Source organism: Lissotriton helveticus, chromosome 1_1, assembly GCF_964261635.1.
Source record: "Lissotriton helveticus chromosome 1_1, aLisHel1.1, whole genome shotgun sequence".
Taxonomy (NCBI): domain Eukaryota; kingdom Metazoa; phylum Chordata; class Amphibia; order Caudata; family Salamandridae; genus Lissotriton; species Lissotriton helveticus.
In genome coordinates, this window is record NC_136057.1 from 1,622,028,988 (window position 1) to 1,622,045,665 (window position 16,678).

Sequence of the window (16,678 nt, forward strand, 5' to 3'; positions counted from 1 at the left end):
AAACAAAGCTTGAACAGCCAATTGTAGCTGTTCTATGGGGTGGAAAGGCCTCAAGTTTAGAATCACCTTGAGTTCATACCATGGCTCTGATATATGATCCACATTAAATCAGAAGTCGAGGATAGATCCCAGGGATTTAGGAGAGGTAAGAGTCATTGATGAGACCCTGAGGATCTTAGTTACTCCTACCATAAAGAATGAACTTTATCTTGTTCTTTACAAGAGAGCGGTTTTTAGTTGCTTAACTTTAGTTTCATCTGTGCATGCATTCCTCTACGTTGGTTAGGCAGATGAGCACGGATACAACTTCTGTTTTAACTAAGCTCTCTTTTTAGTTGAGGGAAAATATGGTGTGGTGAAATAAATAGTATCCTTGCTGTACAGATTTAAAGATATGTGAGACTGGGCTCATTTTATGTCATGTTCCATTACTGCCATTGAACGCACCACTAGAACTTTAATATTCAGGGCCTCGTTTACATTTTTGGACACCCCCAGTTCTGAGTTAGAGTGATCTGTTGCCATTCCATTTGCTAAGAGGTTAGTTATACTAGATAGTGTCTGATGAGCTTAGAAAAGACTAGTGCATTGTTTAGGGAAGCATTTTTTGGGATAGTGGCTCGCACAACCTTGTGACGGATTTGCAAAGAGCATTATGTGCATGGATGTCTTTATCGAAGGAATTTGCTCCGTTCTTCTAGGGTGCAAGGTATTTCTTTGCTCGGGTTCATGCCACAGTTATGTTTTGAGGCATCTTTACCCATAATGCACCTTCCAGGAAGTGCTATGTGGATGCTGCCATTTTAGGGTTGGGTTAACGTCTTCTGGATGGTTCAGACGTGCATTGGTGAGAGGGTTGAGATGTGTTGCCAAGATGGCATACCTTTAACCAACTACTTTGGTTGTGCATCAGGCAATGTGTCTAATGTATACTCTTGTTGCAGGGCGACGTGTGAGCACACTCCAACCAGGATGCGTCAATGCCCATATGCAATAAGTCGTCTGATCCTGTACGCCTAACTAAGTAGTAAGAGGCCATGATTTGACAAGTGAAGACACATAACATCTGTGAATGTGGCCTGGGCACGCTTGAATCCATGCCACGTGTTTACCGCTCTGTGTTTTGCATCCCTCTGAGGCCTGTCAGTCCATTCAACTTTGGGCTTGATGTTTCAGTTTTAGTAACATGGCCTTCGGCTCACCAAGGATAGCGGGGAAGGCGACACAATACTGCTTGTTGTTAAAAGGCAACATTGACGCAAGCATACCACATACGCCAAGGTTTCCAGAGGGAGTATTCCCAGCAGTGAGGCGTTTCTCTGTTATGCGCTGCCCTCAGTCCTCCCTCTAAAAGCACCAAGGCGATTTCTCGAAGGTCACATCTCTTTTTTTTATTTTTGATTGCCAGAAAGACTGGGTTAGCCGTAAAAATTAGTAGACTTGGTGCAGTCACAATAACATTCATCCCCCAGCAGGGTAAGGTAGGAGTGCAAATAAAATACAAATAAGGCTTGTCTAGGTGTACAGTCGCCACTCAGCTTTCCAGATGAGTGTCCAGTAACACGAGTATGCAGATGTTAGGAGTGCCCAGTCGCAAGCCAAACACTGCTGTCTCAGCAGTTTTCTGAGGTACTGTGCGACCAGTACAGGACAACCCCGGGTATTTCTATCTATCCGGGTAGATTTCTGCATATGTCCCGGTTTACAGAGAAATACACATAGGGAGGTAAGTTTTAAAACGTTCCAGAGCACTGTAAGTGAGGTGCCATGATCAGAACGCAAATTTATTAACATTGATGATATAGTGTGTAAAAGTTAAATTTAACTACTTCTTAGTGACTCATTGTCTGTGTTTTCTACTATGGTGAGCGCTCTCAATTTAGTGATTTGTACCCATTTCTTGATGAAAAAGTTTAGCCCTACTTCTATGTTAGTAGAATTTTTTATAGTTTTCATAATCTGGCCACCATACTGAAGTGTCCCATGACGTTCAGTACAAAAGAGCATAGGCGTACACCGCCTGAAAGGTGAAACCTGAACACAGAGCAAGAATCAACTGAAGATAAAGAAAAAAACAGACTTGAAATCCGGCCACACTGAATAGGCGCAGAAGATCCAGTTAAGAGCGGAGTTCTGGGGTAAAGAAGGAAGTTTGGCTGCGTTTACCGACACAACAAAGAAAAAAGCATTTTCTAAATTTACAATTAGGGATGTGGTAACTGGAGGCCCCTGTTATTGTCAAGTCAGGCGACAGGCAGTGTCACATGGTGTAGGTGTCAGTGTGCAGTCCTCCTCTCCACCCCCAGGACGGTAGGAAGACGCAATGATAGCTGCATCCGTCGCTGGAAATGCGGGTACTCACCGTCTTATAGTACCTGTTTGTTACTGAAATGTGTCAGTGCTCTCATCGTAAAAGTATGGTGCCACTCTGAGCAGTGCTTCTGCCATGGCTTTAAGTGGGCCAGGTCTCACTGGTGCTGAGCACCCGCAGTTTTGTTAAAGGGGGCCTCGAAACGGGTCTCTATCGGGCTCTGTCTTGTGCCCTGGCACAGGCGGTCCGCTTTTTTTTCCAGACTGCAGTGACAGCAGGTACATCGATGTGTGTATTACGGCATGACGTCATGGAAGGTGAGCATTGTATGAGCCACGGGCGGCATGTGCTCATGACGGCGTGGTTCCGTCATGCGACTGCCGCTCCGCCCACGCGGCATTAATTCCCCGCCTGTGCGGGCGAATTAATGAGCTGTCAGGCCGTGACGGAACCACGCCGTCATAAGCACACGCCGCCCGTGACTCATGATGGCATGGTTCTGTCATGAGCACCGCCGCGCCGTGCTCAGCCCCTAACCCCCCCCCCCCCCGCGCCGAAGGGGTTAAAGAGTAGTTTTCTCTCTGGATTTCCCTTCTCTTTTTGAAACTCAGGACCAGCAACATTGTTGTGGTGTCACCAGGGTGTTAAGTGGAAGCTTTATCAATATTATATACGAGCCATAGTTGCTGCTTATTTATCTTATGCAACTAACAACCATTGACAAAGCCAATAGTCCTAACTTGTTGTAGGTATGATGTTACCTGTTGCATCATATCTGGATGCAATGACAGAAGCAACAAAATACAAGTCAGGCGGCGCACTATGCTAAACACAGATTTTTAGCTTACGTGTTATAAGCAGCACTCTTAATTACATTGGCCACGCCCCTTTATGAGACCCCCAGTTTTTTCATCCCACTTAAAGCCCTGGCTTCTACTCTCCCTTTCAAATCAAAGACATGCAGGAATTCAGCACCAACAGTGCCTGTACAATTAAAGCACTGACTGCACCAACAAAATTCAAAAGCTGTTCAGGAACCAAGCTGATAATCCTACATCAGAACAGAAACATGCTTGCACCCCAGCAATACCTACAACGAATAAGATGCCAACACAAAGCCAGCAGGCCAAACGATGTCAGTCAGTCACCAAAAGCATGACTGCCTACCCTGCTAGGGACTGTGGGGACATTTGGGGACAGTAATCCTGTTAAAGCTGTAGCCCCTAAAATATCTTCAAAAAATTAAAACTGCTCGGTACTTAACCTGTGGATGCCTTTATATGTCCTCCGGCCTCGCTCTTTAAAACACAAAAGGTGTACAATTCCGGGACTCAACATTTAGAAATAATCTCCTCTATGGATGGGTTTAAGTAGTTTCTAATGAGTCTGTGGGTAAGAAAAGGGTTTTGGGGAGCTGGATTTTGAGGGACTATCTAGTAAATCATTGCACTGTTTTTGTTTGCCTTGAGTTACCATGCAACATCATGTCACGAGCACACCAGTATCGGGTTGGTATGCTGCCTTTCTTTGGCCAGCCTGACATGATGCAGGCTTCCCTCTAGGTCTTCTAAAAAGTATGGGTTTCATATAACAAATTGGGAGAGGATTTGGCGTAAGGATCAGAACTGCCGGCTTTGGAACTGGGGAACCAGGTTTGAGCCTCGGCATCGGCTCAGCTTCCTGTGATTCTGGGCAGATCACTTAATCTCCCCGCGCCTACCAAAAAATGAATGTATCCTTGTGTAACATAACTGGTGCTCATGCAAAGCGCTCCAATACCTTCGGACCAAGTTTGCTCTAGATATTAACTGCAAAAAAAGAACAAATGCAGTACAATTCTGCTTGTCAATATCTACTACACATACATGTTTAGAGATCGATGTTCCTGCAGTATTTTGTCTTCAACCAACCCATGTCAAGGGAAAAACAGAAAGGACTTTCAGACGCAGGTCCCTTCTTGCCAAGAACCAGGGCATTCTTGCAGCCAATCGCGTTCAAGTCTTCCAGCTCTTCCACAGACAGCAGATGCTGGAGCCTTCTGTCCTGAACCCTCATGGGGGGGTGAAGGGCCTGACAGCCCCTGGTGAGGGGGACTGGAGACCCCGTGTACCAATGTGTGAAGCGCCCGAATGGGAACCATTCATCTTGGGAGGAGTTGCTTTTTCATGAATACTTGAGGCGCACTGCACGAAGTCTGGTCCTAAGGGTGTCTCTTTACAGTGGTGGGGCAAGACCCCTCTCATGGTCGGACCTGGACAGAAAATAGGCCCAGGCACAATAAAAAACAAAAAATAGTGGATTACAAAGCTAAACAAACATTGGCAAAGCCAATATGTGTCGCCTATGCAAGAGCTATTGGCTTTGCCAATGGGTTTCAGGCATTTTATATGCCAGAAAGGATACTGTTCATCATGGAGAAAAGTTAGTGGCATAAAGGAGAGTGTTGTTAAGTGGTGTAGAGTAGATGGTCGTGGAGTGCAGTGAAGCGTCATGGAGTGGCGTAGATTACTGTGGTGTGAGTATTGTGTCAGAGCGGAAGAGCATAGACAAGGGAAGAGTGGCATAGGTTTGAGTGGAGTACAGTGGCATAGAGTGGAGTGGTCAGAGTGGCGTAGAGTGAAGTGGTATGGAGGGGAGAAACATGGAGTGGAATAGAGGGAGTTGCACGGAGTAGATTTGATTGTCATAGAGTGGTGTCGTGTAGAGGAGTGGAATGGGATGGGATTGAGTGGAAAAGAGTCTTGAGGAGTTTTGTGGAGTGGCACAGAGTGTCTTAGAGTGGGCTGGCAGAGAGTGGTGCAGAGTGGCATAGAGGGATTTTGGTAGAGCATCAACGTTGAGTAGAATGTTGTGCTGTGGAATAGATGTTGTAGAGTGTAGGAGGTAGAGTGGCGTAAAGTGTCATAGAGTGGCACAGAGTGGAGTAAAGTGTTGGAGGAAAGTGGAGTGCAATGCATGGGGTAGAGTAGAGTGGCCTACAGTAAAGTGGCGTTGAGTGGAGGGGCATACAGTGGAGGGGGGGTGGAGTTTAAAGGAGTGTCAAAGTGACATATCGTGAAGTGGAGTAGAGTGGTCTTGAGTGAAGTGGCGTAGAGTGGTCTTGAGTGAAGTGGCGTAGAGTGCGGTGGTGTAGTGTTGCAGAGTAGAGTATAGGGGTGCAGAGTAGACTGGCATAGAGTGCAGTGGCGTAGAGTGCATTGGTTTTGAGCAAAGTGGTGTAGAGTGGATTTGCATAGAGTGCAGTGACATAGTGCAGTGACCTAGAGTGGAGTGGCGTAGAGTGCAGTGGTGTAAAGTAGAGTGGTGCAGAGTAGATTACAAAGGTGTATGGTGGAGTGGGATAGAGTTGAGTGGTGTGGAGTAGATTGTTTCAGAATAGAGTGTAAAGACATGGAGTGGTGCAGGGTGGAAGTTGAATGGAGCAGGGTAGAATATAGTGGTGCAGGGTTGAGTGCAATGGTGTAGGGTGGAATTGAGTGCAGTGGTGTAGAGTGCAGTGGAATAGATTAGAGTGGCATAGAATACAGTGGTGTAGATTGTAGTGGCAGAGTGTAGTGGGGTGGAATGCAGTAGAGTGGTGCAGAGTAGAGTGCAGTGGCTTAGAAGGCAGTTTTGCAGAGTAGAGTGGCGTAGAGTGTTGTTGTGTTGAGTGCATTAGCGTAGACTGGCATAGAGTGCATTAGCGTAGACTGGCATAGAGTGCATTAGCGTTTGGTCAGTGGCATAGAGTAGAGTGGCATAGAGAGAAGTAGTGTAGAGTACAGTGGTGCAGAGTATAATAGAGTGGCATAAAGTGCAGTGGTGTAGATTAGAGTTTGGTGGTGTAGAGTGCAGTGGTGCAGAGCATACTGGCATAGAGTGCATTGATTTTGAGTGCAGTGGCGTGGAGTGCAGTGGCAGGGATTGCAGTTGCAAAGAGTGGAGTGGCACAGAATAGATTGCAGGGGCGTAGAGTTGAGTGTTACAGAGTTGAGTGGCACAGAGTGCAGTAGTTTAGAATAAAGTGGTGTAGAGTGGTGCAGAGTAGAGTGGCACCCCATAGATTGAAGTGGCCTAGAGTGGAGGGGCATAGAGTGCAGTGTCATAGAGTGCAAGGGCATAGAGTAGGTTGTTTCAGAGGAGTGTTGAGTGGAGTAGTGCAGGGTAGATTGGAGGAGTGGAGAGGTGCAGGGTAGAGTGCAGAAGTGTAGAGTAGTGTGGAATAGAGTAAAGTGGCATAGAGTAGAATGGCGTAGAGTGCAGTGTCATAGGATGCAGTGGTGCAGAGCAGATTAGAGTGGCTTAGAGTGGTTTGGCCTAGAGTGCAGTGGTGTAGAGTGCAATTGCGTAGAGTGGAGTGATGCAGAGCATATTGGTGTAGAGCATAGTGTTGTACAGTGCATTGGTGTAGCATGACGGTGAATAGTACAGAGTGGAGTGCAGAGTAGAGTGGTAGAGTGGCGTAGAGTTCAGGGGTGGAGTGTGTCATGTTGCAGAGTAGTGTGTCATGAAGTGGTGTAGTGTAGGTGACGTAGAGTGCATTGGCGTAGAGTGCAGTAGTGTAGAGTAGAGGGCTGCAAAGTAGAGTGGCATAGAAGGCAGTTGTGTACAGTACAATAGTGCAAAGTAGAACAGAGTGGATCAGAGTGCAGTGACGTAGAGTGTGATGGTATAGAGTGGCAGAGTGCAGTAGCGTAGAATAGAGTGTTGCCGAGTACAGTATGGTGACTTATAGCGTGGTGTTGCAGAGTAGATTGCCATAGTGTTCAGTGGAGGAAAGTGCATTGATTTTGAGTAAAGTTGTGTAGAATGCAGTGGCATTTAGCATAGTGGTTAGAGTGCAGTGGTATAAAGTGGTGCAGGGAAAAGTGGCGTAGAGTGTAGTGGTGAACCGTAGGTTGCAGTGATGCAGATTAGACTGGAGTGGCGCAGAGTGGAGTAGAGTGGCGTAGAGTGCGGTGGCGTATAGTATTTCAGAGTAGAGTGAAGTTCCCTAGAGTTAAGTGGTGCAGTGGTGTAGAGCGTCCGAGTGCAGTGGCGTCGAGTAGAATGGCGTAGAGTGTAGTGGCACAGAGTGCAGTGGTGCAGAGTAAATCAGAGTGGCGTAGAGTGGATTGGCATAGAGTGTATTGGTGTTGCGTGGAGTGGTACAGAGTAGAGTGCAGTGGGATAGTGTACAGTGCTGCAGAGTAGAGTGGCATATAGTGCAGTGGAGTAGAGTACAGGGGTGCAGAGCAGAGTGGCATAGCTAGCAGTGGTCTAGAGTACAGTGGTGCAGAGTAGAATAGAGTGGCTTAGTGTGCAATGGTGTACAGCAGAGTGGTACAGTGTGCAGTGGAGTAGAATAAAGTGTTGCAGAGTACAGTATAGTGTCATATAGTGCAGTGGTGCAGATTAGATTGGTGGAAAGTGTATTGAATTTGAGTAAATGGGTTTAGAGTGCATTGGCTTAGAGTGCAGTGGAATACAACACAGTTGTTAGAGTAGAGCGGTGAAGGGTGCAGTGGTGCATCATAGATTGCAGAGGTGTAGAGTGCAGTGACGTACATTAGAGTGGCATAGAGTGGAGTGGGGCAGATTGGAGTACAGTGGCGTGGAGTAGATTGTTTCTGAGAAGAGTGAAGTTCTGAGTGGCGTGGTGCAGGGTGGAGTGCAGTGGCACAGAGTGCAGTGGCATAGAGTAGAGTGGCGTAGAGTGTGGTGGCACAGAGTTCAGTGGTGCAGAATAGATTAGAGTGATGTAGAGTGGATTGGCATTGAGTGGAGTGGTACTGAACAAACTGCAGTGGCATAGTGTGCAATGTTAAAGAGTAGGGTGGCTTAGAGTGGAGTGGTGTAGAGCAGCAGCGGCTCGTGCAGGTAAGAGCGGTGGGGCTGGGTTGGGGAAGGATTCGACAGACGACTACGAGGGAAAATTAAATAAATAATTAATTTTCCCTCAGCGTCTGTCGAAATTCCCTCCCCCTGCTCCTGGCCCAACCGCTCTTACCTGCATGGAGCCGCTGCTGGTGTAGAGTAGAGTGTATGGCCTAGATTGGAGTGGTGTAGAGTGCAGTGGCGAACAGTGCAGTGATGCAGATTAGAGTAGGGTGGCATGGACTACATTGGCATAGAGTAGAGTGGTGTAGACTGCAGTGGCATTGAGTGGAGTGGTGCAGAGCAGAGTGTGGTGGGGTGGAGCAGTGCAGAGTGGTGCTGAGTAGAGTGGGGTGGCGTAAAGTGGAGTATGCATGGTGTGGTAGTGCACTGCCTTTGCAAACAGCACATTTTCAATTGAAATGATAATTACATTTGCGCAGAAGTACTGTTTTACTGCTAAAACTATACAGCGCACAAACGATAATGTGGAAATTTCATCACCTAGTGTATTGATTTGTTTTGATCATATTAAAATATTTGTTTCTACAGCACTTCTGAGTTCCCAAAAAATGAGCTACATTTGCATTTTCTTAATTTGGGTATATTCCCACATATCGGCACAGTTAGTTTACAGACATTTAAAATTTGTTGTGTGCTACAAAAAAATAACTTTGTACAGCCTTCTTCAAGCACAATCCCAGTACCCAGCATGATTGTCACATAAATACTCTCACTCTAAAGTCAGAGAAAGAAAAGTTAACACCAAGCTCCCTTTGAAACCAGAGCCTGACATTTGGCCTCTGTCTCTGAATGCACATCAGATGTGACAAGATAAGAACAAGATTTAAAGGACTGTTTACAGAAAGGAGCACTGGTAGAATAATACAAGGGGCCCAGTCTAAAACAAATGAAGCCAGCGCATAGAAAGAAAGCCAATATGAGTTACGAACCACAAAGCCAATGGTAAACACTGGGCGCAATGTATTCCCCGGGATGCTTTCTGAATATCCCTAAGAGGTCTTTAGCAAACTAGACAGGTAGGCTGTTTAGTAGGCTTCGTCCCAAAAAGCGTCCAATATTCGCAAATTGGGACAGTTATGAAAAGACACACTCTACAATTGTTCTGCAATGTATGGAAGACTGCAGGGAGTTGAGATTGCCGCAAGAAATGTGTATTTTAATATCAGACATCAACAGTAAGAACTTGCCCAGCAGACCATAAAACAGGCCAACAAATAGGCAAAGCACTAGGTCACACACTGATCTATGAGGCCAGCCTGTCAGACACTGACTGATTGCCCTATAGGTCAGTCCGATGCTACGCACCCCTTAATATTACCCAAGGTGTCAGTATTTGCCCTTAACATTCCCATAACTGTATTGCCTGTACAGGTACATTCCCCAACCCACTTGGGCTGGCTGTTGCAGTTTTCTTTTCCCCACCTTTCCTTATTATCAAACTACTCGTATATATGCTTACCATAACCGCTGTCCAGGAACCCTCCTTTTGGGGTCTTACCCTGGAACTCACCATTTGAGAGAAAGTCTGACTGCCAGTGGTATATCTTGATTCAACCAATAATGGAACAACACTGAGCCACAAAATCCTCTGACTAGCTGTGCATCCGTACAATGAATAACAGTAGCTTGTACAGTTTAAAATGTTCTCCATAACCTGTGTTAGACTTCTATCAGTGGCCCAAGGGACAGGTAGGCACCAATGGGCCCCGTCTGTACATCTGTAGTGGTTGAGCACATTTGCCACTGGTGCTCTGGTGTCTTTCCTACTATGTGTTGTAATCAAAAAGAGAGAGGAGAACTAGAGAGGCTAGTCCGTTTCCCCAGTTTATATGTTAGCAATCAATGAGAACTAGCTCTGGTTTAAATTGTTTGTATGTCTGCGGGTGGAGGAAAACCATTAGGTTTTATGAAGGCCCTCACCCACCAACCTAGTTGGTGGCATGCTTCATCATGGTGAGGGCCTTCATAAAACCTAATGGTTTTCCTCCACCCACAGACATACAAACAATTTAAACCAGAGCTAGTCTTTCCTACTATAACTGCAAACTGGGCCAAGTACAACCTTTTTCGCATTTGACTTTTAGGGCAACGAGAGTGAGCAGCTAAAGGCTTCTGTTAAGGGCAATAGCTCACTACTCAACAGTCAACCAACAGGCACAATAAATATTCTTGAGCCCAGTGCTTGTCTTACTAGCAAAGGAATGTACTGTAATCAAACAACGATACTAAATACTACACATTATAAAGGTGGTTCCGTTACTGCGATGTATATCCCCAAGCAGATCTAAGGAAATGCAGAAACCCTACGGTGCCCACTTCCGCCCACTTCACTCTCTCGTGTCTGAGGCGGAGATAAGGGTACAGACATAGGTGCAGACCACTAGGGATTACCCCAAATTCTGGTCCATCGGTCAGTTTGATTGCCTTTTAGCCCAACAGGTCTGTACCAGCATGCACTATGGCTGGCAGCAACAGTTTTCTCTGTCAGTTTCTCAGTTTGAGCAGAAACCGTCCAATGTTGCCTGCTCATTGATGCGGGTGAGCTCCAGGCGCAGCCCGTGCAATCGCCGTCTTCATACGCTTGCATTTCGGTGTTGGGGTGGGTGACCACGGACGATGGTCGAGCCCGCCTTCAGGGTCGCGGGCACTAAGCAATGCGCTCAGCAGGCCTGGAGGCGCTGAGGCTTCACACCGACACAGGTGGGCGTTCGTGTACAGCAGTTGTGGCCCAAGGGGCAGTAGCAGGCAGATGCTTGCCTCCGGCAGTTGTGGCCTTGAACGCAGATGCAGGTGGACACTCATCTTCGGCAGTTGTGCCCTGAAGGCAGATGCGGGCTGACATTTGTCTCTGGCAGTTGCTGGCCTGAAGACAGATGAAGGCAGGAGCTCAGCGTCAGCAGTTGAGGAACTGGAATGATGTCGCAGCTCCTCTCGGTTGGGCACCTCAGCTGATGGTAGCAGTTCTAGGCCCTCAGGGCTGGTGGCTGGTAAGCCAGGACCCACACTGATAACTTGAACATTTTATGCAGTGCATGGTGGGAGCTGCAACCTGCAAATTTTGGGTAACCCCCCTCAACAGTCACCTGCCTACCCCACACCCTATAAACATTTAAGAGCTGCTTCTCCTTGACAACCTTTCCTTCTGCAGAGCCATTTGCTCCCCTTCCCTCTCAGAACTGGCAGGCTTCTAGGCTCTAAGTAGACTCAGCTTCTCCAGCACGTTGAAGACTTCAGGTGAACCATCACCACAGGGATATTGTCTTTCATGCAGACACCTGCAGTCCTCAGTGGACTCTGGGGAACACTCCCTTCCTTGGTCATGTAGGATTTCAAATTAGAATAAAGAAGGGTGGTTTGGGTCCAACATTTATGCACATTTTGCAGACAGGTAATGTGGATAATAATAATCCACATTTGTAAAGCACACAATCACCCGTAAGGGTCTCTAGGCGCTGGGGACCGTCGGGAAGATTAAGCGAGCTATTGCCCAGAGTCACATGGTGCTGGGCTAATCTGCCGCCGGTGCCGGGGATCGAACCGTGATCCCCAGATTCCGCAGTCAGTCGCCCTTAGGGCCGGACTGGGAACCACAACCAGCCCTGGCAAAGTGCTCGGCCGGCCAACCCTCCCCACTCGGGGGGATTGGAGGTGCCGCCGAGCTCTTTGCCGGGGCCGGTTTTCGGCCGATTTTGTTACAGGGCCGCAAAAACGGCCCTGTAACAAAATCGGCCCCCACCCTTGCGGCACACCGGGGCATTGCCCGATGCCCGCTATGGCCAGTCCGGCCCTGGTCGCCCGAGCCGCGGCGCCACACCTCTTCCACAAATCTACGGTCTCAGGCTTGAGAACAGGCTTAAGGAGGTTCTCTTTCATTTGTAATTTCTAGGCTGCTCTCCAGTCACAGCCTTTGTGTAAATGTGATGGTACTCAAAGGAGGTAGCAAAGGGGTCGGTTCCAAGCAGAAGTATCCACAACAAGGCAACAGCGAAGTCTGAGTTCTCTGCACCTGGCTGCTATCACCTTCCAGAAGCAGCAATCAAAGAGCACGCCCTGCATAGATACTTCCTCATCTTACTCAAAAGAAACTGTGGTTCCACTCTCATGCCTCCCATCTATCACATGGCAGTGCACAGGGAAGACCAATGAGCAGTTTCAGCCTTTTGCAACGTGGCCCTCATGGAGTTTCTAAAGGCATCGCTGTCTCCATCTTCCTCACTTCAGAGTCTAAGTCTTCACCCTCCAGTCACAGGAATGAAAGATACCAGGGCCGGACTGGGAACAAAAACCGGCCCTGGCACACTGCTCAGCTGCCCCCCCCTGGGGTGAGGGGGAGTGCAGCCAAGCAGTTTGCGAGGGCCGGTTTTGGCCGATTTTGTTTCCGGGGGCCGATATTGCCAACCCCCGTAACAAAACGGCCCCCCAGGGGACCAAAATTGCCCCCCACCCTGGCGGCCTACCGGGGAAATGCCCGGTGCTCGCTATAGCCAGTCCGGCCCTGAAAGACACACACTTTCATTGTTTAGGGAAGTTCTGTTCCCCCTCCGTCCTGTGCCATGCTAAACCACGGGCATCCAAAATGGATCCCGCTGGCCCCAGTACCCAAATTCATACAAAACAGAGAGTCCTACTACCAAACATGTACAACATATGCACTTCGCATACACACATACTTAACATACACATGGTATGTCAATGCAAGTTTCTGAATTTCACATACCGCAGAACTTTATATAAGAAGAGTTAGTATGCTTTGCTCTAACTGACACACAGAAAAAGATCTGGTCACAACACAAATTCACAAAACATGGTACGCTGACACTACCGCCTTACTTGATGTACCTACAACAACAACAACAGTAGGCCATTGCCTAATCTGAGAGTACGCTTGGTGCTTTCCTATAAGTCACAGGACAGGTCCCGGACCTCACATTGTCAAGGACAGCCTAGGTTACTGTGACACCAAAGTCAATTTAAATGACAAGGTACTAGTTTCAACCAGTCAGGCACTTAGGGAAGGGGTAATGTGCCCATTCACCATGCATGGGGCATTCCCCTCCCAACAATCTGTGCCCTCAAGCAACTGTGAAGTTGATTACCAGAGGTCTGAAGTTTTGAAAATTATTAGAACTAATTAGCATATTTGATATCATCACAGGAAGTGCTGTCACACAACGTTGAAATCAATAACATGAGAATTGACACAAGTAAAATCATAAAACATAATAAAGTTAGATTGAAATAAAAACACCAAAACCTCACTAACTTAGTTTAATGACTCACAAACACTGGTTGAGCAGTTGGTAAGGGGCCAAAACCAGCTACCATCAATTAAGGGGATCTGTAGGAGTGGCCCTGTGGTACGGTGACCTTTTCATCACTAAATATCTATTCACCACAATGCAGATCTCTGGATGATATCACATTTATTCGGCCTGGTGTGACATTTACTTTTCTGTGAGTGAGAGTTCAGCTCGACATCCAGATGTGTGAGTCCCACTTGCAATGAGTGAGCCTTGCTGGATTACATCTGATGTGGGTTGTTGTGCAATCTGTATTACTATAACCATTTCATTATCATTTGTCATTTTATTTTTCTTACCTTATTGCCAGTCGAGGTTAGGGCGGGATGAGGCCATGCTGACAGGCGTCATCTCAGCAGTAGGGAGGAGTGGTAGGAACTTATAAGAGCACATGTCAGTTTGGCCGCCCGTCTTAGGCCGGCCAAACAGACATGCCCACTTATGTTTCTCCAATCCAACTGTGTTTTTCAGTTGGGTTAGAGAAAAGCTGCAGGCTGCCTGTACCTGAGCAAGCATTAAACCAGGCCAATCCGGGCTCTTCTCTCATGCTAGTATGGCATGAGAGCAGCTTCCAGATTGGGTCGGCAGCCTGTGCAATGAAGCCCATCCACTTCCGGGTCAAGAGGAGCAATGAGGCGGCCAGCAGCAGAGAGGCAGGTAAGTCTTTTTGCTTTATTTTTAAAACCAAAGCCCCCCCCCCTCCCAACCACTTTACTATAGCGGCAGCCGCTACTGATATGACAACCACCGGACAACGCTGGGCGTATTTAAGCAACTAACCTCAGCACAAGGAACAAACCAGGACCCACTGTTGGCAGCTGTCTGGTGGGGTGCTTAACCCCTTCGGGGCTGATGACGAGCTCAGCTCGTCATGGGCGTAACCAGCCCTACGCTGATGACGAGCTGAGCTCGTCACGTAACGCGGTTTTTTTTAAATCGCAGCGCGCAGCGGGAAAACCGCTAGCGCGCATGCGGTTAAGGATGACAGAGTTGTAAGTCAAGAGCACAGCACAGAGAAAGTGCGTGAGTGGGGCGGTGCTACAGGTCGAAGTGGACGGGATCGCTTAGGATTTTCACCGTCAAGCTTTTTTTTTTCTTCATTTTGCCAGAAAGCTTTCATACTTTTTTTGCTACTAAAGGCAAGTATTTTGAAAAGCCTGATGCTGACTTTGCCTCAGCCTCAGGCTGATAGGGAAGGAGGGAGGAGAGCGAAGTAAGTGAAGAGACAGACCGCTAAAGAAGAAAGAAGCCTTCTGTCAAGGGAGCCTGCAACATGAAAGAAATGTAAATGTGTATAATTGGTTAATCAGCAAATCTAAAGGCCGCCGGGAGTCACAGTAGGGTTTAATTGATACAATCATTTCAAGCTTCATTGTGCCAAATATAGTTTTTGAGAGATACTGCACGGTTGTTACCAGTTCCCAAATTAATCATTTTAATGGAAACCAATAGAAAAGTTAGCACTCGCTACATTCTGTGTATTACTAAAAATATAACTTTTTTTACACATTTTGTGGCAGCCTACCTTGTTGTGTTAGCCTATTTTCTACTGTGACTAATATTTTTTTTTAACTGATGTGTTACATATACACAGTGCTTTCCGTCAGTGGCTAGGACTTAACACCAAACAAATATGTTATTATTCCCTAGTGCACCAACTGGGAGTCAAGTCAGCAACCCTCCTACACCAAGACGCCTTAAGCGGTGCATTAAACTGAGCTTTCCTAGCAGATCAATGCATTTTCCACAGATTAGTTCAACTTGCATACATTTTTCATTTAAAGTGTGTGCATTTTATTTCATATGCAGTTACCCGTAGATAAAAGACCAACAAAATAGTTACAAAATATTTAGATTTTTTTAGCGACGTCTCTGACTCGCCCCATACACTGGCCCCACCTCTATCGTACACAGGTTTGCAGTTAAAATACATGTGTTGCACTGTGTTCACTGGGTCCTGCTGCACAAATGATGTGAGGTTCCACGAGAAAAGGGGGGTGAGAGGTCATAGCACAAAACAGAGCCCGATAGAGACCCGTTTCTAGGCCTCCGGTGCCCAGACCCGGTGAGACCCGGCCCACTTGAAGCCCTGCTTGTAGCCTTAGAGCTCTACATGTAAGGACGATCATATCTTCCGCGTGCACGCTGCCAACGCGAGGGTGCCGCAGATCAAACATGAGGTCCTTTGGCAGGCAACATGTCGTTCATTTGTGGCCAGACGCAAGTACTGCCAGGTCTGCGTTTGAAAAATACACCACACTCCTAACTCGGGCCAAAAGGTGAACGGGCTTATTATTTTGGGGATTTTCTAGCAACCCGACGTTCCAGAAAGTTCCTTGGGGCTGCGGTGGGTATAAGTCGGGCACCTCCGTTTGCCCGAACTCACGCCACACAGACGCAACACGCACGCATAAACAACACTGGAAGCCGCAGTGCTTCAAAGCTGGCGAACAACCTACCAAGGAGCTGTGGCATTCTAGGCGCTGCAACCGAGGCGCCTCGCTGCACCGGGGCTGGAAGGAGACAGACGGAGGCGCCGGAGATCTTGGACGAGGGCTCGGGCTGCTCGCCCAAAGGAGGAAGTGTGCGTGTCTCAGGCACGAAAAATAGGGAAGAGGAGACAGCGAGGGCCTGCTCAGCAGAGAAGTGACATACAGGGCCATCTGGAAGGACAACACAGGGGCCGGGCTGCATTTAAATAACCTCGTTTAGAGGGGTCAGTGCTTGCTGTGACCCTGGAGCGGGCGGGCCTAAGAGGAGATGCCAAAAAGAGGTGCGCAGCACCCACCACACACCACGTGGAGCAGTCAAAACAAAAGCACGTTTACAGTACTTTGGGTATGCAGCCCACTGCTCTGCTACATAAACTGCATGCATTTATACATGTTTTACGAACAGTTAGTGTCTGAGAAAGGCCCCGACAGGAAAGTAGCAAGACCAAAAAGACAACAACTGTAAAAAGCCCCCCTAAGGCGCCTTAAGAAGTCAGCCAGCGCTTTACAAAAAACACAAAAGTACCAAATAAACATACGTGTAGCTCTGTGGCATGATGGATACCCACCCGTGTTCCAAAAGAGCTGAGCTGCTGGGGGTACTGAGCAACCAGGGATCTCCCTTGAACCTTGACAGGGTTAAAGAGTGGCGTGCTACTCGCCAGAAAAGCGCTTCAACACCCATCAGGGGTAACAAGTGCTATATGAATGCAAAC

General features: G+C 47.5%; 1 protein-coding gene across 3 annotated transcripts in view; it reads right to left on the reverse strand.

Moving 5' to 3' along the window:
• Window positions 1–16,678, reverse strand: part of ZNF385A (zinc finger protein 385A) — a 483,068-nt gene that overhangs the window by 330,833 nt on the left and 135,557 nt on the right. For 2 of the 3 annotated variants that reach the window (XM_078688410.1, XM_078688394.1), the window contains exon 1: window positions 15,930–16,050. The exons of the other annotated variant lie outside the window; for it this stretch is intronic. In XM_078688410.1, the coding sequence (XP_078544536.1) occupies window positions 15,930–15,945 (16 nt within the window). In that variant the 5' untranslated portion in view covers window positions 15,946–16,050. Of the gene's footprint in view, window positions 1–15,929; window positions 16,051–16,678 lie in introns of those variants that run through there. 3 annotated transcript variants of the gene reach the window in all.